Consider the following 21,307-nt stretch of genomic DNA (forward strand, 5'->3'; position numbering starts at 1 on the left):
AATATTTAATAATTTTTGAATAAGGAATGGCAGAAATAAGCGCTTGGAAGTTTCTAGCAACTCCATATCATCACCTGATGCTGAATACAGAGAATTTTGTAGTTTGATGCAGCCTATTCGCACTGCGAGGATCAGAATCATAAAAGCGTATGCCTAGAATATAAGCTCTAAAATTTTCACCTGAACACAGATAGCAAGCAATACCTCCTTAACTTAATTGCATATTTTATTATACTTTCTCATACGAAAATTTGAAGTTAAATTCGAATGAGGTGCTCTTTACATTATACTATTCGAATCCTATTTCAAAGAGCAGTCAATTTCCATTCATTTGTTAATCGTAATTTGAGTATTGTCGTAAGCACGATAAGCGCAAATACTTCTTTCAGTGTTTATACCTATTATAATAATAGAATTAAAATCGAATTTAAAATGCGTTCAGAGGATTTTTGGTGGAAAAAAGAAGAGAAAGCATATTTAGGTATTAAGAGATTCATATTAATCCAATAAATACTAGAATGTTTGGGATTCATTAATTATAATTAATATTATCCAACGATTTAGTAAATCTAACGAATTATAAATTGCAGTGCTACACACTGCGTTAGCATTACTATTGATGTTCCTTGCTGCACGATGAATCTGGAAATCTTAAATTTTGAAAATTACTGCCTATAATTTACTTTCATGTATTATCCAATATGATTTTTACAGGATATAAAGTGGTGTATAATGCTAGTAGAATAAAGAAAAAGGTACAACAGATATTTCTACCTTTAAAGATGCTATTGTACAATATGTCCATATGACAATATAAGTTAACATAAAACAGCCAAGATTTGAATTTCGATACCTCCTACTTTCTAAGTGAAATATAATGAGATTTTATTGACCCAATCCACTTATAGCTTTATCGAAAATGTGTGATGAATATGTATATGGCGTTATCTGGTTATTTAAGCTTCTAAATATATATAAATACGTACATTATTGTTGTTCAACACTGCGGTAAGTTTTCTTCCATTTGAGTAATCCACAACGAAACATGTAGTGCTGAAGGGTGGTGCGCGGCATGTTGTACTGTTTCGCTACTCTCGTCACAGTTTCTCCGCGCAAAACTTTCTCAGCAGCTTCCTTCATTACACTTTCATCTCGTCGAATGCAAATACGTACTGGCCTCTGCAAGAAATCTGCGACCCAGGATTCATTCGTTTGGAGATGGCTACTATCATCGTCATAGTGAACTTGTCCACCTACCAAATAATCAGGCACTGCAAGAGCATACGGATCAAATTACTTCACTATTTCTGAACCATCCGCTCTTCTTATGTATTACATTGATTTGAGTATAATTATAACTCACTGTATAAATTTATAATTGCCCAATACCTAACTCTTGGTAAGCAAACAAATTTAGTAAAGACTGTTTCCAAACAATGCGTAAAAACTATCATCTGACGACTCTAAGAACATTCCAATAGTCCAATATGCATTTAGACTAGAAAGTGATTTTATAAAAATATCTAACCTATATTCTGTACAAACTAAATTGCGCGTACACATATGGATATAATTTAAACTGAATAGTATGCCTGATTTGATAAGCTGCTCTATGCAATCTTCTAGCCATGACTATTTGAAACTACTCTACGAATTAGGACAGAGTTGAGATCATATTTCGATATTCCGAGTCACGTTATCTAAACTATATTTTAAAATGTACTTCCATTTTTCCACATTATATTTTAAAACGTACTTGCGTACTACGATTTTCCTATGATATCTGAGCTATGACATCCACACAACAGAAGAGGGGGGGGGGCAAATTGTTTTCTATGGTACAATTTTAACATTTCTCTTAATGAGTTTGAGAGAAACTTAGAAGTTGTCAACATTCAAGAACACGATAAATTTATCACAGCATTTTAATACTGACAAGAAACGAACACCATGTATTCAACGAAGTTCTGTTTGGCAATAATTTTACACATCTGTTAACCACGATGCGAGACTTTAAAATACTGGTTAATCTCACAATCAATTCCGAATGAGAAGAGGCAGTAGCCAAATACCCTCGCTGTTGATGTTTCTCTTGTCAGTCAATTAAATGAATCAATAAGACACAGGAATGATGACACAAACGAACATTTAAAATCTATTTATCAGTTGTGTTTATTATTTAAAATATGATGACATAATCCAGAGATGATTTAATATCTTAGTGTCTAGTGTCAACTGAACTCTCAGCACCATAAATAAGAAATCAGTAGTTTCTTGTAACACGTCTACGTCTCCAATATCTCAAGTTCTGGAAATTATAAAATGCAAAATACACCAATGATTTAACCATATAAGGGAAATCATGAAGAAAATTCTTGAAAAGGATGTCTACCAACGTCTCCAGCACGGAATAAATAATGTATGTACTTTTGCTTCGAATGGAAGACAAAAATTTCATAGTTTAATAGTCACTTTGTTTATTTTATTTTTTATACATTATTACTGAAGGGTAAGTATTAATTCCGTACGGCGTAAAACAAAAAGTACTACGCATACAAATGAGTTTACAAATCACATTCATTATCACATTCACGATTTATTTTCAAAGTATATATCTTAAAACATAGTGTCTGTTACTTTGCGGACATTGTGTATAAATCACTATTTACATTATATTTACAAAAGTAAAACAGTAACACATGAAAAGTGAGGTACTTTTATTTCTATTTAGTATGTGATACATTTATTTACATAATTGTGCAATTAAAAAATGGCATTCCTACAACAAGAAAGACGACATGCCAAAGTGAGATCATAGTAATATTTCATATAACTATAACAAGATGACAGACATAAGAGCTCCAATTTCTGGTATATAAATACAATATTAAGACTTACTTCAACATATTAGCTTTATTTGGGAATGTTAATACTCAGGGCTGGACTGGTCGACAGAATGACAGCTCTGTGTAAGATCATTATATATATGCCACTAATGAGGAACGTGTAAAGTTATATCTTCTTTTATTAACGCGGTAACCCCAAAAGACAGTAACAACGATTTGTCACTATAAAGAAGAAGGATCGTAGTTAAATACTTGAGAGCAGTGCCATAGCCATATATATATATATATATATCTTCCGTTTTGACGGACTTGTCATTAGGAGACAATAACGAAAGAAAGAAAAAAATCATAATTTAAATAAGTTTTTTATTCTATTTGATTTTTAAAATAAATTAATGAACATGGTCTTGCATTCACAACCCGTAAATTCTACATTAAGATTTTAAGGTATTGCATGCGACAGCACATATTTTATTTATTTATCTTTAACGATTGGGAATAACATGTTATATTCTGTGACAGAAGACTACAAAATTTATAGAAGAAATCTGTGATTCAGCATTGTTTTTAGTAAAATTGTGTGTCACAATGTGAAAGCACTTACGCGCCATATTGTGGTGCTTTTCATAGCAATATAAGAGGGACAAATATTATATTTAAAAAATCACATAATGTCCGCATGTCACGCGAGGTGTTACAGCTTGTTGAAAAAATGTTTATAAATTTAGCCATCATTATCACTAACCACTTCTATAAGAAAGTACTCTCGCATTACCGCACGGCTCCACTCATCCCTATTTCTGATGAACATCCTGCATTTTAGTCCCACAAGATTGCTAGATGACAGCAACTAATAAGCAATCCTGCGAAACTACAGGTGCACATGAATTCCTACGAATAAGTTCATATGAACTTATGCTAAATAAAAAGTGCTTAATTTTGTGACTTTTCCCACGAAACTTCATGGAACTGTGTTAAGAAATTTTAATTTTCTCTTGCTAGACATGGCTTGGTATTAGGAAGCCATAGTAAGGAATAAAGGTGATCCCCCTTATTGCCCTTACTTTCAGTTGCAGGTGTAGCATGTGTGCACCATTCTTTCCGAATGACCTTTCTCTCAATTACAACTCTCAAGATTACTCGGAATGTACAAAGAAATAATTTATAACCTCTCCATCTAAATCAACCCATTTCTAACCTTACTGTTTATTATAAATTGAACTGATTGATTTATACGTACAACATTTCAATCACTCATTAATGATAGTTTCCTGAAGATTCAAACACTTTTGAAACACAGACAGTTAAAAAATAAGCAAATTTCTGCGCCCTTTGCATAGATATTAGTCGCACTGTCCTAAATCCAGCCCTGTTAATACAGCACCTAAACTTAACAGAGAAAAGATTACATTTTGACAACATATTTTCGTATGCCTTCCAATTACACTAAAAATATTGAAATTTTACAACTAAGCTGCTTAGTACATCAGGAGTCCACATGTTGAGATTAAGTATACCTTATAGATGTCGTTATCAATAATCTCCTTCAAAGTTTCCCTAATGAAAATATTCGGAATTACAAAAACCTCGAAGTGCTTACTGATACAGCATTTGCACTAAATTATTGTCAGTAGTTATAAACTGACAGGAAACTAGCCAGTATTTGCGAGAGGATTCTCATTATTGAACCATATCCTTAAGTCAACTGTAACGGAATAGTGTCTGCTGATGCACCAATTAACAACGAGGAGGAACTTATGAAGAGATTACTTTAGATTGCAATATTATTGTAAATATCATCTCAGTAGCATTTTGGTAAATGGAAAAATATGATGTAAAATTCAATTCTTGATGCTTTACTTTGAAGGAATGCTTCTACTGACCCTTTGGCTACTTTGATCTTCGTTTCACATTCTGAACACTATTCTGTCTATCCTATTCTTCACGACAATCAAATCATTCTAAGCACAATAGAATAAAAGAAATATTGTTACCCTGTAGAACACTGGATATTGAAATGTTGAAGAAAATGAAAGGAATATGATAGGGGTTCGAAAACACATTCTTATTAATTCATTTCTTGGACACATTATACAATTATTTTACTAGATAATTTAAAATTATGAACACGCATAATTATGAAAATAATTGTACAGGGAGGTAAGACATCTTTGGTAGAATACAATGCTCTTCTTCTTGTTAAAAGAGTATTTTAGGAATACAAAATACTCATATAGATTAATAATATTACAGTAATTAGTATATATTTTGTCCTCATGGGTAAATGCTGTGTCATGCTAAGTTACTTAGATTACCGAACGATTACGCTTGCCCTTTTATTCTGACCAGATCTAATTATAAAATTTATAAATTTAATTATTTTCCTCAATTTGCCGTTGTATCAGAAAGTGTTTATATAATTTCTTCCCATAACTTTCGAAAGATAGTCAACGGTATAGTATTTCTCTTAATGGTAAACAGAAAATTGCACTCACATGGATCTATTCACTCTCAAATTATTGACGTAACAAATATGTATCAGTAGGTATGGATATTTCGACTAAATTGTACAAAGCAGCAAAACTTACATACATCATATTTTTAACAGAAAATGATTCGTACGCTGCAGTTACTGCCACAAATAACATTATATATAATAATGTACGAAACGGAAGATAAATCGAAGTTTTTGATTTACTACCGCCTATGAATAAGTGGCCCCTAGGTGACTAATGATGCTGATAATATAATTTTTATATTAATGTCAAAGAACGATAAAACTACTCGAATTCATTTGAATACATGTCTTGCGTTTGTTAAATTCGACTATGCCACCTGGCTGTGTATTATATTTGTAGAATTGACTAGAATTAGGTTTTATATAGATTTTTCTTCCAAACTCTCATGATTCCATTTCAACTGAGCCCATTTTAATGTAATATAGAGTGTTTACGATGTACATTTCCGTACACTTTGAACTGTTAGTAATATGAAACGTGATCGATGAATGCGAGATGCTCACGAAGAATAGCGTGTGATCCTTTGGTGTATATTATATTATATTACATATAAAATCTTTTTGATGAACTGAAACACATTTTATTCTAGAGTAGATCTATAAAAAAAATCACAGATGTGAAAATTGCGTAAGATGAAGAAACAAGGAATGGTGAAAAACTTCTTTTGCTCCATAATTTTTCTAAACTTCAAGAACTTTCTCTTAAGTTTTAGGGTGGATGTCGTAACATGCCGACATGTGCTGTGTTTACAATGTATGAATTGACAGTTAAATAATACCCTACGACGTTAGCACGAAAATATTTTCCGAAAATTTCTTGTCCGCTAGCAATACTATGAGCACCAAGCTGCACCATATGATGGATGGTAGGTGTGTGCACAAGATCGTCAAAAATTCAAGATAAGGAAAATTGTAACATCTGAAATACACATGGTTACTTGTATTTGTGTTGTTTCGCAACAGCAATTCCACTGAGTCCAGCCCGTCAATGCAAATCATTTTGGAGCTGAATGGTACACGCATTGTTGTTGATATCTGAATGTAAGTGTTCCGCTTAGCATACTACTGTTGAAAACTTTATTGAAATGAGTTACAAGAAGATTGTATTCTCATTGCCATTAACTTCTCAGGAATGAATAGTTGTACAGAGATGCAGACACTATTTGTGTAAGATATCCTGACAAGAATATTCCACATTGGAAATCAATCTTACGACTTTATCATAAATTGCAGTAGACCAAGACTGTGTGAGACAATGTCCCAAGAGGAAGACCGATCGTCATGATACCTAACATTTTGGAACTTTTACAAAACTTTATAAATGTTTATCTACAAATATTACTTCGTAAGTTAAATTTCGCGCTTACTATGTTCATGTCGTACATGAACTGTAATAACTGGACGAAAAGGAAAGGATGTAATTTTGAAGATGGTTTCTTCAGACTCCTACGTCACAAAACGAACTCGACAAAGGATATTTTCCTCATTTAATATGGTTTCATTTTACCAGTTACGAAAATAACTGGTACTGTAGAATGTAGGCAACCAAAAACTCAAAACCAACCAAACATGTTCTGCACAAGGCACTTCCCATTCAGTAATATTAGGTATATGGCATGAGGTACAACGACTGCGCGTTATTGGACCCGTTGTATTCCATAGAACGATGACTACAACTATGCACACAAACACTATCCAACCATCGTTTCAATATTTTAAATACGTTGAGCAGACACTAAAGTGGAAGTTTTCATAATACACGACTTTAGAAATGTTATGGGCAGAAAAATGTTGTTTCTTGTTTACCTATTTCACACGATTCTCATACCTATCATTTGTAACTATACATATGGAACGTGTTTCAATCCATTGAAAACCTGAGCAAGTCGCATCACCTACCACGTTGAGCTAGTTTCAAGTTCACGGGACAAGACTTTCAGAGAACACTACACATCACATACCAAGAATCTCCAGGATTTATTTTAAAGTGTTACTTGTACGCTCTTTCTTCCTAAAGAGAAAAATATGCCTCTTTAGGGGAAGTTACATATATATACGTATAAAAGATATTACGAAGGGAAATATTCTCCGCGAAAGGATGAACACATGAATGCACATTATTCCCAATAACTTGAAATTGATGGTTCCTCACTTTTGCAAAGCAAATGATCACTAAATTGTCAATGCAAAAAACGCCTTTATTTAATATTTCCCCTAAATCTCAACAAAAATGACACTAAATAAATGAACTGATTTTCAGAGTTGCTTTACATGCTGTACCAACTTGAAAATAACACTGTAATACGAATAATCAAAATTAATATTCAATTGGATTGATTGGCTATACCATACTGAAAATTACGGTCACTGATTTGTGTCAAAGCAAACTCATAGAAGTAAAACGTGCGAGAACTTGTTTAATTCATGTGGAGTTAGTGTTGCAGAGCGACCACAACTTCAATAGAGTTCTGCAGACTTTATGAATAGTTTTATATACCTAATGTGTTTTTATTACAGACAATAATTATCTTAAACGAAACAAAGATGGTATTAAAGCAATTAGGATGACAAATAATGTTTATATTCTTTAGTAAATTTAGATGTATAATAATAAATTTCGCAAAATAAGTTCGTTGATGAAAAGCCTGCACCTAGCTGCACAAATTTATGATCTTTCTTGTTTAACGTCTCACAATTATGTACCGAGCCTAAGGGAGACTGAGATGAACGATAATGATGGAACGACGAAAGTGGGAGGAAACGACAACTCCGAGAAAATCCACGTACACTATGTTTATCCATTACAAAGCTCACTTAGCGGAAGCTGGAATCAAACCAGCGACCCCACGTGCCAATTTTACCACTAAGACACCGCGGGTCCAAACTTGTGATTTTAAAAACGTGATTTTTTAAAATTATTTTGTTTTGGCCTTAAGACGCCAAAACAGTGATTTTCATTTGCTGTTTTGTTTTTATACTTGGAAGATTTTTGTCTAATATTTTATTGATAACTTGAACGCAAAATAAGCTCTTTTCTAATCTCGCCTGGTTCAAAGTGAAATACTTTACTTTCCTTTTGAATTGTTGGATAGTCTCAATGCTTCACTGAAATGGTTGCATCTAGACCAAAAGGAAGACACATAGTTGCTAATTGATTTCCTGAAAAAGAACCTCCTTCACAGCTTCAGCCCGCACCATACCTCTTCTTTCAGATTCAATTAAAGCAATAATCTTTTCTTTTTTTTTCCTAGGAATTTCTTTTCTCTGTGAGAAATTGTAATATGATTTGGAAATAAATATAGTACAGCGTCTAATACTAAATGCTCTTCTTTGGCCAATTTCTACTCCACGTTTATAATAAAATTATCAGTATTCAAAAAAGTTTCATATCATATGTAATTTTGACACGAGTGTTCTACATTTTGTAAACAGCATTTTCTCATTTCACTGCGAAATATTGAATTTTCAATTAGTTTTCACTTATACTAAAATTTCTGTTTATTTTCACAAACGAAAAACGAAACCAAAGTAGGTAACATACTATAGGTTTTATTTGACACCCTCTATTTGGCAGAAAAGTGCATACTAGTTAATTAAAAAATCGTGGAAAGGCACACAAGGTCATCTGCTTCTTTAACGCTCTTCTCTATACTGTGCAAATGCCTGGTATGACTACTTGCCACAGAACCAAAATTTAATATTGTCTCCAGCGTGTTAAACGAGTCGAATGCGCGTACGTTTTACTTCTATTCGTTATAGTAGAACTTTCCTTCATAGCTAACATTAATTTTGTATTTTAAGATCAACACCTTCGGTAACAGCCAGCGATAATAAATTATATTAAAATATTAAAAGAAAAAGATCATCCTATTTTACTCCTGCCCATCGCCTCTATCGCTTGATGTGATTCAATCTTATTGTTTTCTATTACAGTAATACTCCTGTTATTTTAGCTTTTTTGTATGTGTGTCATGAATGCATGCCACGGCCCTCTTTAAATATCTGTAAATAATTAAAATCTTTGCAGAACTGATACCGTGTGCACGATATATGTGAAGGCAGCACGTAATTTCATGTACTGGCCCTCCAAGGATAATAGAAAAATGAAAAAGTTTAAATATATCAGATTGCAGTCAACCACTATAAATATATCAAAATAGTAGTGCATAATTAGTAAAATCAGAAACTTTAAAAAGGTTTAATTTCTAGAAACTGAACAAAATATTTCATATTTTTTTCTTTCATATGAAAGACAAGTCAATTTTGTTTTTTCACACGGCTTACAGATTACGTTGTAGCATCATATTTTTGGTCATGGACTTATTTGGTGATGACTTGAGGTCACAATTTTTGATTTTGTATATTTGTTCTAGATGTGCACAACTGTGAGGTTGTTTTTATTCATAATAATTTATTTAAATTATGTAAAGTTTATTTTCGTCTCGGCTTAATAAGCCCATTTCTATACATATAATATTGAAGAGTGGTGCGAGGTATATGAAAGCGCTTGGCTGTCCGTGTCAAATTTTGTCCTTTAAGCACATATTCTGCTGCCTGCCTTAAATATGCATCTCCTCGACGAATGTGCGTTCTCTGTGGTTGGTACACTGTTACTTCTACATTGTTTCTTGCCAAGTAGTCGTCTTCTTGGGGTGCATAGTAAGTGTACTCATTATCCTGGAGTGGGTCGCCAACATAGCCAGACGGAGCTGCAAATGTTACACAAATGAATTACTTACGTCGCATTGCTGTAATTTTCTTTCGTTTTTATATTAGCTTATTTTTTTTATCAAAGAAAAGGAAATGGTAAACATGGAATTGATATATTCTGAAATATTTCGGTGACTGTAACTTCTACAAAAATATTTGTATATAACGCTAAAGAAACAGATGCTTTTCCTTGTACAGTTGTGTCAAAAAGGGCTTTACTTTGTATCGATTATAGCTTTTGTATTATCAGTCTCTTCGATTTGAACTTTTTGTATGATTAAAAAAAACTAATATTTTTAAGACAAAGAACATTAATCTGTAACATGCCAATATTTGTGGTTTATAAAACGACATTAAAGCACTTTTTGACTTAACTGTTCTTATATTACAACCATTCTGGTACAACTGACCTAACAATAACACAAAGGAAAAGTTTATTTTGTTATTTGAGTATGTATGAAAATTAAGCAGCGAGATATATGGTAGCTGTAGGTAACAAACAAATGAATATCGCTCGAACTGTTTCTTTGAACACAGACGAGTCTTTTCCAATTACCCACCCATTTTCTCCAGTATTTCAAACTATTGCAAAAATCAAAAAATGATCTCGCCCTTTTTATTTTGCGTTGTTATCTTTGTTTACAAAATAATGTTTAGTAATATAGTCAGTATTTTTTGAGTTGCTCCTTATTGCTGAACAGTTAATTACCAAACAACCTGTCTTCATAATTGGTTTCAACATTTATCTATTGCTAAGGAGAAACATTTCAAGAATATAAGATTTTCACACAGCTATTTGTAATCAGTAAAATATTAAAGCATTAAATATTATGTATATTATAAAAAAAACAACTATATTGACATGTGTTATATAAATTGATGGGTATTAATGAACATATTTCAAATTAAACAGTAAATAAAAATTCTCATATGCTATGACACAAACTGCGAACGGCTTCGAGTCAGTCCTCACATTTAATCTAAAGAAAACCCTCAGTCCTCACATTTAATTTATGGGTAATGAAAAGTCCTGGCTAGATATATACTTCTACTAAGATCACAAACAATAAATGCTCAATTAGCGATCTTCAACCAATACCCAGTTAACACTCTTGGACTAAGAGTGACTCAGCAAACTGTTATGTAATTTTTTAAAACTTAAAACATTTAGGGAGACTCAACAAACACTTGCTGTATAATCAGATTCCTGAAGAGATCCTGATTTGTTGCTGTTCTGCAGAATTCAACCTTTTCATATTTTCTGTTCCAGAATCCAATATTTCCAACGGCCTTGAGAATTTCATACATTATGTCTTTTTATATTTATGTAGCAACCGATTTTTCTTTAGATGCGCTGAAAAAGAGGTGAGGAATGTCTCGAAACAGTTCGCAGGTTTTGCTTTTGAATATTTGAGCGAATGAGAGTTTTTACTTATTGTTAATAGATATGCATCCCATCGTATCAGTTAGTAATTACACTTCAAATATGTTTATAGATCCGTCTCTAAATCTGGATTGGTCTGACCGTTGCAACTATTTTGCGGGCTCCTTATCATGAACGGTTAGGCGACAAATGTGTAATAATAAAAATCATAATTGTCAACGTTGGAAGTTATCTTAGAACGAGTGAAAATAACTCATTATTTATAAAGCAAACAGAAGAAATAAAATGAAGATACATATTAATTTAAACTATGCTTAAAAGCTACCCAAGTAAAACAAAATTCCAAATTTGTCATTTGTGCTGTACGTAGGGGCAAGAAGAATGTTGTGGTAGTCCAGCAAAAGAATTCACCTTTTCCCGTTACTTAAGTGGCTTCACTACATTCTCAAGAAATTATAACTTTCCTTTCCATATTGCATTTTAAAGAACGACAGAAATGATTACTAGTACTGATTGTATAGAGTGAACCGAAAGTCAAAAGTCACGTATCACCTTTCAGTTCTAAAAAGGGAACAGAAATCTTCAGACAGAGCATTTGATAATGAAGGAAGAAAAAGTACTTCTTCCACAGAAAATACGAATTTGATTCTACAAAGTTTTAAAATAGCACCTAAATAAATTAAAAATGTGTTTCTGATCTCATTTTGCTTTAGAAGACGACACTTTGAGGCACATACATATAATGCTAGATGGTGTAAGAAAATTGTTTTATCCTTTAGTAGATTATCCAAAGTCAAAAACGGTTATTTAATTGTAGGACCGCCGAAATTGTTAATAAGATAACAGTAACCATACAGCAGTTGCTAATAAAGGCTTAAAAAAAAAAAAAAACTGTATGATTGGTTAATTCTAGTACTTCGGTTCTAAATGATTGGCCAAAGGAAATCCGCATTTGTTTGATTTAATTCAAACTGTAGATAAAAGTGCAGTTTTTCAAAGAAGGAAGGTGGCTATGATTTCTTGAAAACTGAACATTATTAGGGTCAACGACTCCTTATGTTTTCTTCAGGATCTGTTCTCGTAATGTACTTTTTTCTCTTTCTTATTTTTTAGTACTTTATCAATTATCTGACTAGAAAATAGTTTTCGATACCACTTCTTAAATCTTTTTATTATAACTGAGCGAACTGCAGAGATTGTGAAATGTTCACCTTTTTAAGAAATAAGTCATAAGTGTACAATAAATTTACAATTAAGTTATTTACGTTCATAGTTGAATATTAGAAAAAATATAATGGGGAAAAAATATACATCGAAACTTAAAATTTAAATAATAATAATAATAATACGCCATTACACAGCAAATATTGGTAATAACAAAAGCTTGTGTATGTTTCAGGGATTTTAATATTAACTCTCGCATAAAATTTACATACGCATTGGAACTGAGACACTAAAAAAACGGACAAATAAAAATTCAACCAACTAAATAAAAAATGCAAGACCTTAAAAAATTTTTAAAAAAATGTGAATATTATTAACTTTATTTATTGTAAAAACAGGTTTATTGTAATATGTAGACTAAAATACATTGTTTTCCTTTAAACCAATCAACTGGAAAAATTACATTGTGGAAGTGCGCAATAAGTTTATGTTCACCCAGTTGTCTTCAAACACACTGTATTGTTGTTGGCTTATTGTGCACTAAACATATTAAAGGCATTTGCACTCTGAATAATTTGTATGAGAGTACTTAACGAAAATATTTCATTCACAAATGCACGAGATTTAAACACATTTTTTTTAACGTTTCTTTACATTCACTTTTCATTAGAGTTTTAAAAGATATAAATGAAGATATGAGGCCGAAAAGTTATAGCTTTACCCTATATATAATGATAACAAGAATTTTACGAGTGATCAAAAAAAAAAAAAAAAAAAAAAAAAAAAAGTCAAAAGATTGCGATCTTGACCAAGAATTTTAGGAAAGATAAAAAAAATGCATCAAAAGATTGCGATCTTGACCAATAATCAGTTTTTGGATCAGGGACAACAAAATTTTTGAACAGCCCCTAAATCGAGTTTTCGTATTTTCTACGGAATAATCACATCATACTGAGTTAAGTGATAGTTTGTATTTGGCTACATTGTATGTAGTTCTCCAGATATAAGGCGTACAAGAAAATTTTTGATTGAAATATATTGGATCTTCTGATCCAAAAATGCAGAATAGTATGAACAGTGTGAAAATAGCAAATATTTTGATTGTGATTCCACATTATTTTAGTTTCGCTTATTGTAAAGCTTTACAAAGATGCATGCAAGTTGATTTATACACTCATATTCATTCAAGATAAGGAGTTCCTTGTTTTATAACCTAGATTTATTTCTAAAGCAATCTTTATTAGACTTTAAATACTTTCGTCTATTTTATGAAGAGAAGGAAATATCTGCAGTTTTCAGTTTAGGGTAAACAAAATAGAAGACAGTTTACGCTGATAGATTGTATCCTTAAACGTGGCTACTTGATTCTTGTAATGTTTGACACAAGAACTGAAGTAAGATTTTGCTATACTAAATTCTGATAATCCAGAACTTCGCCTTTAGTGCACACAGTATTCGATGTAATTTTCGGTGCAACACGGTATCCTTAGCCTTCCAGAAACAACGTAAATAAATAGACATCAACACTGCAATATTAAAGAATAAATTAAGTTTGTTCTTAGCTAACTTCCATCGTTATGGAGGACAATGATGCATAATATTAAATGCCAACAACAAATAAATGAGTTATAAAATTATATATTAGTACAGAAAACAAAGGAGGACCAGAAACCCTCTCCATACGATGTCATTAATATATGTTAAAACGCATGTATGTTTCTAGAACAGTGAGAAAGAGAGAGAAATGTAGAAGGTATAAACAATAGATAATATATTTTCTCATGTAATTCTCGCATACTTAAGCTTCTCATGTTATTAAGTTCGTGAAGTCTGAGCGTTTTGTTGTGTTGTTTAATTTTAGTTTCTGTAATTTTATTTAACTCCCTTTTCTTTTCAGATTGTCATAATGCCGAGAACGACAGAACACCGTGTTTTTCCCTATGACCGTTTTATCAAGAATAACGAGTCTATCACGGCAATTCAGCATGAGTTTCGCCGCCATTTCAATATACACAGAAACAAGATTCACACAATACCACTCGCAACATTATCCTACGTTAGGCTAAAGCACTTCGTACACGAGGTAGACTAATGAGAGAGAAAGAAAAAAAAACGCCAGGGGCTACACGAACGGCATGTACCCCCAAAATGTGGAGAGAGTCAGACGCGTCAATCCACTTGGAGGCATGCCTCTGAACTTAGCCTCAGCATTCTTTCGGTCAGATGTATTTTGCATTTACACCTGCATTTACACTCACAGTTTGGCCGCTGTGCAACAGCTGAGGACCAGGATTACCTCTTCGACTGAGATGCGCACGTGAGATGGAAGCAATTTTTCAGCAAAATGACACGTTCCATTTGTTCATGAGTGATGAAGCTCACTTTCAATCTCAATGGAATTGTGAATCAACAGAATTACTGTTATTGGGCTTCCGAAAATCCTGAAGAATTACACGAAAAATCGCTGCACAGTCTTCGAGTTACGGTTTGGTGTGTTATAGACAAATCATCAGTCCTTACTTTTTGGACAATGATAATGAAAATGCTACCACCATACATTCAGAGCGCTATACCGAGATAATCAACAACTACTTCTTCTTCTTACCTGTATTACGACGAAAACGTATTCCTAAGGAGCAACAGCCCACACAACTAGAGCAGCATCAATGGCTGTTCTTCGCCCTCTCTTCCCTGATCTGCCTAAATGCGATTATTTCTTGTGGCGTTATCTCAGAGCCCATGTATACAAGCATATGTCGTGTACATTGGAAGATCTAAAGAACCTATTCACGTAGAAGTCATCCAAACCAACACAGTTATGTAGAAAGAGTGGATGCCAATTTCGAACCGAAGAATGTGTTCAGAAACGCATCAAGCAATAACGGACATCACACGCCAGATATGATTTCCACACTTGATTTTGTAAAATGTTATTTCAATATGAACTTAAATTTGTCAATAGATTTTGTTTTGGAAAAATATTAACGATCTTATCATTAAAAAAAAAAAAGCCCGTCCTTTCTGCCCCACCCTGTATGTGTAAAGGAAAAAATGTAATTTAAAAGCAATAATAAACGTTTGTCGACAATTTTAACAAGGATTTTGAGAATTGCCCTTTATTAGAAACTACGTCAGTGTAATTTCACAAAATATCCAATAGAAAAACTTAGCTGAGGATATTTTCTGTTAGTTTTCACATGTTTGTAGAGCAAGTCAAGATCTACCACCATACCAAATTTGATCCAAATGAGATCGGTTAATTTTTGTTTGTTTTCGAAAATTTTGACCCCAAACTTGATGGTCTATAACTCAGGAACCAAAAGGCTACACATTATACTTCATATTTTTACTAGCTTTGTCAAGGCATATCACCATGCCAAGGCGTATCACTAGCCTGATCGGATGAATTTGGTTAAATTATTTTTTTTTCTCCTTTAATGAAGAATGAAGAAGGAATAGAGTGCATAGAGCGATACCTACTGCCATCTAGCAGCTACATCCTTCATCTACAAATATGCCATAGTTTGTGAATTTCGTTTACTTATTCTGTATAAGTAGCCTGTGAAATAGAGTCAAGCAAATGTGCCTACTATGTCACCGCAGTTAAAACAACGCCTAATGACTTGAGCTTTTAACAGCTGAAAAAGTTAGCTTTAATGAAAGCAGCACTCCCTTGTGGTTATATGGTTAGTGTACGAATCTTCGGCGAAGAGACCCGGGTTCGATTTCCCGTGAGAGCTCATGTGGTTCGGATCCCACGTTAAGCTCTAGGTCTAAGTTCCATTATAGGTTGGGTGCTGAACAGACGCCGTACTCCCAACTAACCAATCTAGTGAAAGTCTTCGTCACTTACAATCAATTCGTCCATTTACTGTTGATACTTATCATATTGTCGTTGGAACCAATACGGCATCTCAAAATTTGCGTTTTGACGTTAACACCCGTATCTCATCTGATTTTACGATGTCTACCGATCGCTCTAAGAATCTGTAAAGACCATAGGCAGAGATATCGAGCTGATGAGAAGGCCGAGCATTGGTAGATCTCGCAAAATCATATAAGGTCTGATGATAAGTCAAAATCACAAATTTTGAGATGCGACTATTGGTTATTCCAAAGACATGTCATAGACAATGGTCGACCACTTCGAGTTTCTACTCAATGGCTGTCTTAATCTTTTCTGATGCACCAAATGTTGTTACCCACTTATTCACCCTGCTTAAATCAACTTCACAAATAAAGAAAATAATCGAGATTTCACACTAACACCTTGATCTTAAAATAATATTGTACAATAACTAAGAAATAATTGTCAGTATACCTGTGTCAATATATCAAGAAATGTTAAAAACATACACGGTGTATTACGATTGTCAGCTAGAAGACTGAGAAATTACGCAGACCTAAATAATAAAAAAGTGAGTTTGTGTAAAATGTATCAACAGTTTGAGGGATTTCCGGTGTTTTCGAATTAGTTAATTCAATTTTTGAACAGTTGACAGCTCACAATACGATAGCTTATTATTACTCTGAGAGTTAATTTATATATATATATATATATATATATATATATATATATATATATATATATATATATATATATATATATATATATATATATGTGTGTGTGTGTGTGTGTGTGTGTGTATTAAAAAAAACGAATCAAGAATAGCCTTTCAACATAAAGCAAGATCAGGTAGGATTTAAATAAATAACAAAACATTTTATAAAATTCGTACAATTATTTAACAATCTATACACTTATCCTTTTATTAACATACATACATGGTTTTTCTTACACATCTCTCTTGTTTAACAAGATCAGGCACTGACTAACGAATATTTAAAATATTCATCTGGAATATTTCGTATAACTTTTAAAATATATTGAAATTTAGTATTACTATAGCTATTACAATACAATATAGATGACTAAGTATCTACCACTTGCACCATTTGTCACGTCAACAGTAGATCTCATTAGTTCCATATCAAAACCCCAAGATTAATTTATCATGATTTTCTATAGTGGATCATAACAGATCAATATTCTAAAAAGTAAATAATAACAACATAAAACTTTTATATAGTCCACACAATTTTCACGGAGATATTTGTATTTAGAAACTTTAAATTTTAATATTCCATCCGTGTTTTATTTACTTTGTTTCAACTTGTTACAAACGCACTAATTAGAACAATATTTGATTATTTCACATTGAAATACAAAATTATAAAATGGAACGATTAAAATTACACAACATTAATTTTACAGCAATTCTCAAATCAGTTAACTCTGATTATGAATGCAGTCAGTATGTTTGAAATGTAAGCTGAAATAAATAACATACGTATGGAATACATAAATTGAAAAAATTTAATACCATGAGAAGTCTTATTCTAAACTTAGAAATTTTAAGATAAATAATATTCTTCATACGAATTATTATTCAAATGTATCTTCCAAACGTAAAATTTTACTTTTAAAATGTTGAATAATAGTGATTAAAACTTTTACTTAATATTAAGAAACTGCTATTTTCACTGAAATCCAAATATCCAATCTTGAAGTTATAACACTAATTTTAAAAGCAGCACATTTTACGTAATTTACTGTGTTTCGATTTTAGCTTATTTCAACCCCTGAAAATATGAATACTTTCTCATTCAACAGACGGCGTAAATAAAATTATCAATAGTGTAGTTAATTTTGACTTTATACGATGTATTTTTTTTTCATTTCATTTGTAAAAATAATAATTTCCATGTAAATAAAGAATTAATGCCGTTTTCTCAGATGATGGATATAGACTGAAGATGATGGCTGAAGAACCTATTTTCCATATACACAATTTTCCATACAGACAACAAACAAAACATTAATGAAACAACAAAACCTAAACCTCTAGATCTGAGACAAAGATTCAAATATATTGTCCTCCGTGATGTATGGTAAGCCAGTATTTTTAGAATTTATGAGAGTCTTCAATGTTTTTCTTACTTCATCTTAGCTTATGGATCGTTTCTTTAAATAAAACAAAAATATTAATCGACGTGTCATGTCTTTCCTAAACACTAATCTTAAAAATTGGTGCTAAGGTATTTCTTTATTTTATGCACACGTCAGTATCATTTAATCTGGAAATCGACGAACAATTATATTATCACTAACTTCAATAGAAGAAATGGCGGAGAAAGAGATGCAGGATTTTTCAGTGTTTGATAAAGAAGAAATAGTGATCTCTTGAAACCATGATCTTTGAAACAGCGATTGTTTGTAGACTGCTCCATCGTTATCTGTGGTGACTGCCTATCAAAAATGGTGTAACGAGAGCCAAACGACAAACTAGCACCTATCCGTGTACAGACGCGGAGCATTGATGCCATGAGAGTTCTCGAACTCTTCTGCGTACGAGCCTGTGCAGCGGTACACTTTATCAGAGGCCACTGCTAACCGCACTCCATTGACAACCATGAGTTTGAAAAACAAAACTCAAGAATTGCAGACAATCGGTTGAGTTGAGTTGATTTTAGTTTAGCGTCCCTTTCAGCAGCGAGGCTATATGAGACGTGGACCTACTGATTAACGTGGAATCCGAACCACATGAGCTCCCGCCGGGAATCGAACCCGGGTCTCACACGCCAAAGGCGCGTACGCTAACCGCTTAGCCACGGAGGAGCTCTGCAGACAATCGGAAACATGTCATCTGTTTCCACGAATCAAGATTCCCGGTGCATTATATTGACAAGCGAGGATATATACGCCGATGATGACAGAAGGAATCTTTGGCACACAAATATATTTTGCAGAGACAGACGAGGGGTAGCGGTGTGATGTGGTGATATTTTCATGGGATATGATAAGAGCTAATTATCCCAGTAGAGCAATTCCTACGAACTATAAAATATATGAATATAATGACTGAGCAAGTGCACCAATTTATGTCAACTCTTCTCTGCGGGTAATAGCAATTATCAACAGAGCGAGGAACAAATAGCCACGCTACTGACGTCCCCATTATCTCCCACTCAATCAATCAAAACCAACAGAATGGTGCGCCACACCTGAAAATCATCAAAATTGATTTAGGGTACAGGAAGATGACTTTTTGTGAATGCCCTAACTTCAAATTTAGCTGTCATGAACCTAAGCATTTATAGTTAAACTAAAAAATGGGCCTGCGCTGTATCACCAACAGCAATCGCCCAGTTGGAATTATACGTGAGCTGACGAATTTCTTTTAGCGATTATGGTACCAAATACAGCAAACAATTTATCGTCGTCTCGCCTAATCGATGCGTCACCGGGTGGCCGCTGTTTTACGAGCGACAACAGGTTAGCTAAAGTAGTTATAATGTAATGGCTCAAATATGTATATTACACAATATTCCACTCGCATCTGACACCTGTGGATAGTAAGTTTGTATACATAAGCTTCCACGAAAAGCTTAATGTAATTGTACGTAAGCTTCTTAGAAAGTAATTGTATATAGTACATTCACAATTCCAAGGTAGCTGACTTTCTTTGGTTATGCATATCACCATCCTGATGTTTTAACACTGACATTATTTTTCAACATACAAAAACCACGTACTGTGGTATAGAAGAAAAAAAATCACACAACATCGACAAATTTATAAGTAACCAAGGATTTTTATTTCTAATTTTGTTTATTGTTAATGGAACTTTTGTTAAATCTGAATATAAAAATTAATTATTACTTTATGAGCTAATTGCTTTCATGAACTTTGGCATTGAAACAAAACATACAAATTCTGGGTACTTTCAGTAAAGAAAATGATTCCACTATATGGTACTCATTCATATAAAATACATTTTATCCCAGGGAAATAGTCTGTATCATCCAAGACACATTCTTTAAAATTTTACAAAAAAAAAAAAAAAAAAAAAGTTTATTCAAGTATTTCGTATCAGGTACGTGACATGAAATATCTAAAGACAGATGGAGTATCCGAAACTGTCTTTGGTCACCACACTACTATAATCCGCTACTTTTCTGCATGCATTTTTACAAATTCCGGCTCTTCCAATGATTCCTCGTCATCAGGAGCGCACCGACGAGGAAGGAGCTCCACCCGATCCGGAACCCCTCCTATCTTTTGACTCTGGACCTCACCCAACAAAAATTTTGGAGTGTGCGCCTGCTCGTCATCCACTTCATCATCAATATACTCAATATCATCCGGTCCGATAAATTCGAATTGCAACTGATTTTGTTCCTCCTCATTTTTCACATTTGATTCAAACGACTCTAGCTGTTGATTTTCACTCAATAACTGGACTTGTTGAAGCTGTATTTGTCGTTGAAGATGTGACTGTATTAAGGAATGTCGAGCTTCTCTTTTACCCTTTAACAATCCGTGTCTTCGCATAAAGTTCTGTAAAGTAGTTCGAGGAATATTATATTTTTCCGAGACCAAACTAAATGTATTGCCATTCCACACTTCGACAGCTGCTTGGCTGAGAAGAGCTTCACTATGTTTGCGATACCTTTTTGGACGCTTGCTACCTGAAGCACTTACGCTGTAAGCGTCGTCATCGTCTGGCTTTTCAAATTCCCATAGTTCACTGTTGGGCCTCTCAGCATCAGTCGCAAACATAATACGTTTACGACCGCCCAATGTCGCTGGAAACAATATATATACATCGTGTTATTTACTGG

General features: G+C 33.1%; 1 protein-coding gene across 6 annotated transcripts in view; it reads right to left on the reverse strand.

The window, feature by feature from the left end:
- LOC145662627 (uncharacterized) overlaps positions 1–21,307 on the reverse strand; it is a 257,675-nt gene that overhangs the window by 72,310 nt on the left and 164,058 nt on the right. The window contains exon 5 of one of the 6 annotated variants that reach the window (XM_081728369.1): positions 17,377–21,271. The exons of 4 other annotated variants lie outside the window; for them this stretch is intronic. In XM_081728369.1, coding sequence (XP_081584495.1) covers positions 20,634–21,271 — 638 coding nt within the window. In that variant the 3' untranslated portion in view covers positions 17,377–20,633. Of the gene's footprint in view, positions 1–17,376; positions 21,272–21,307 lie in introns of those variants that run through there. One more of the 6 variants, XM_081728368.1, reaches the window with a different exon arrangement.

This window comes from Thermobia domestica, chromosome 10, assembly GCF_964235325.1.
Source record: "Thermobia domestica chromosome 10, izTheDome1.hap1.1, whole genome shotgun sequence".
NCBI lineage: Eukaryota > Metazoa > Arthropoda > Insecta > Zygentoma > Lepismatidae > Thermobia > Thermobia domestica.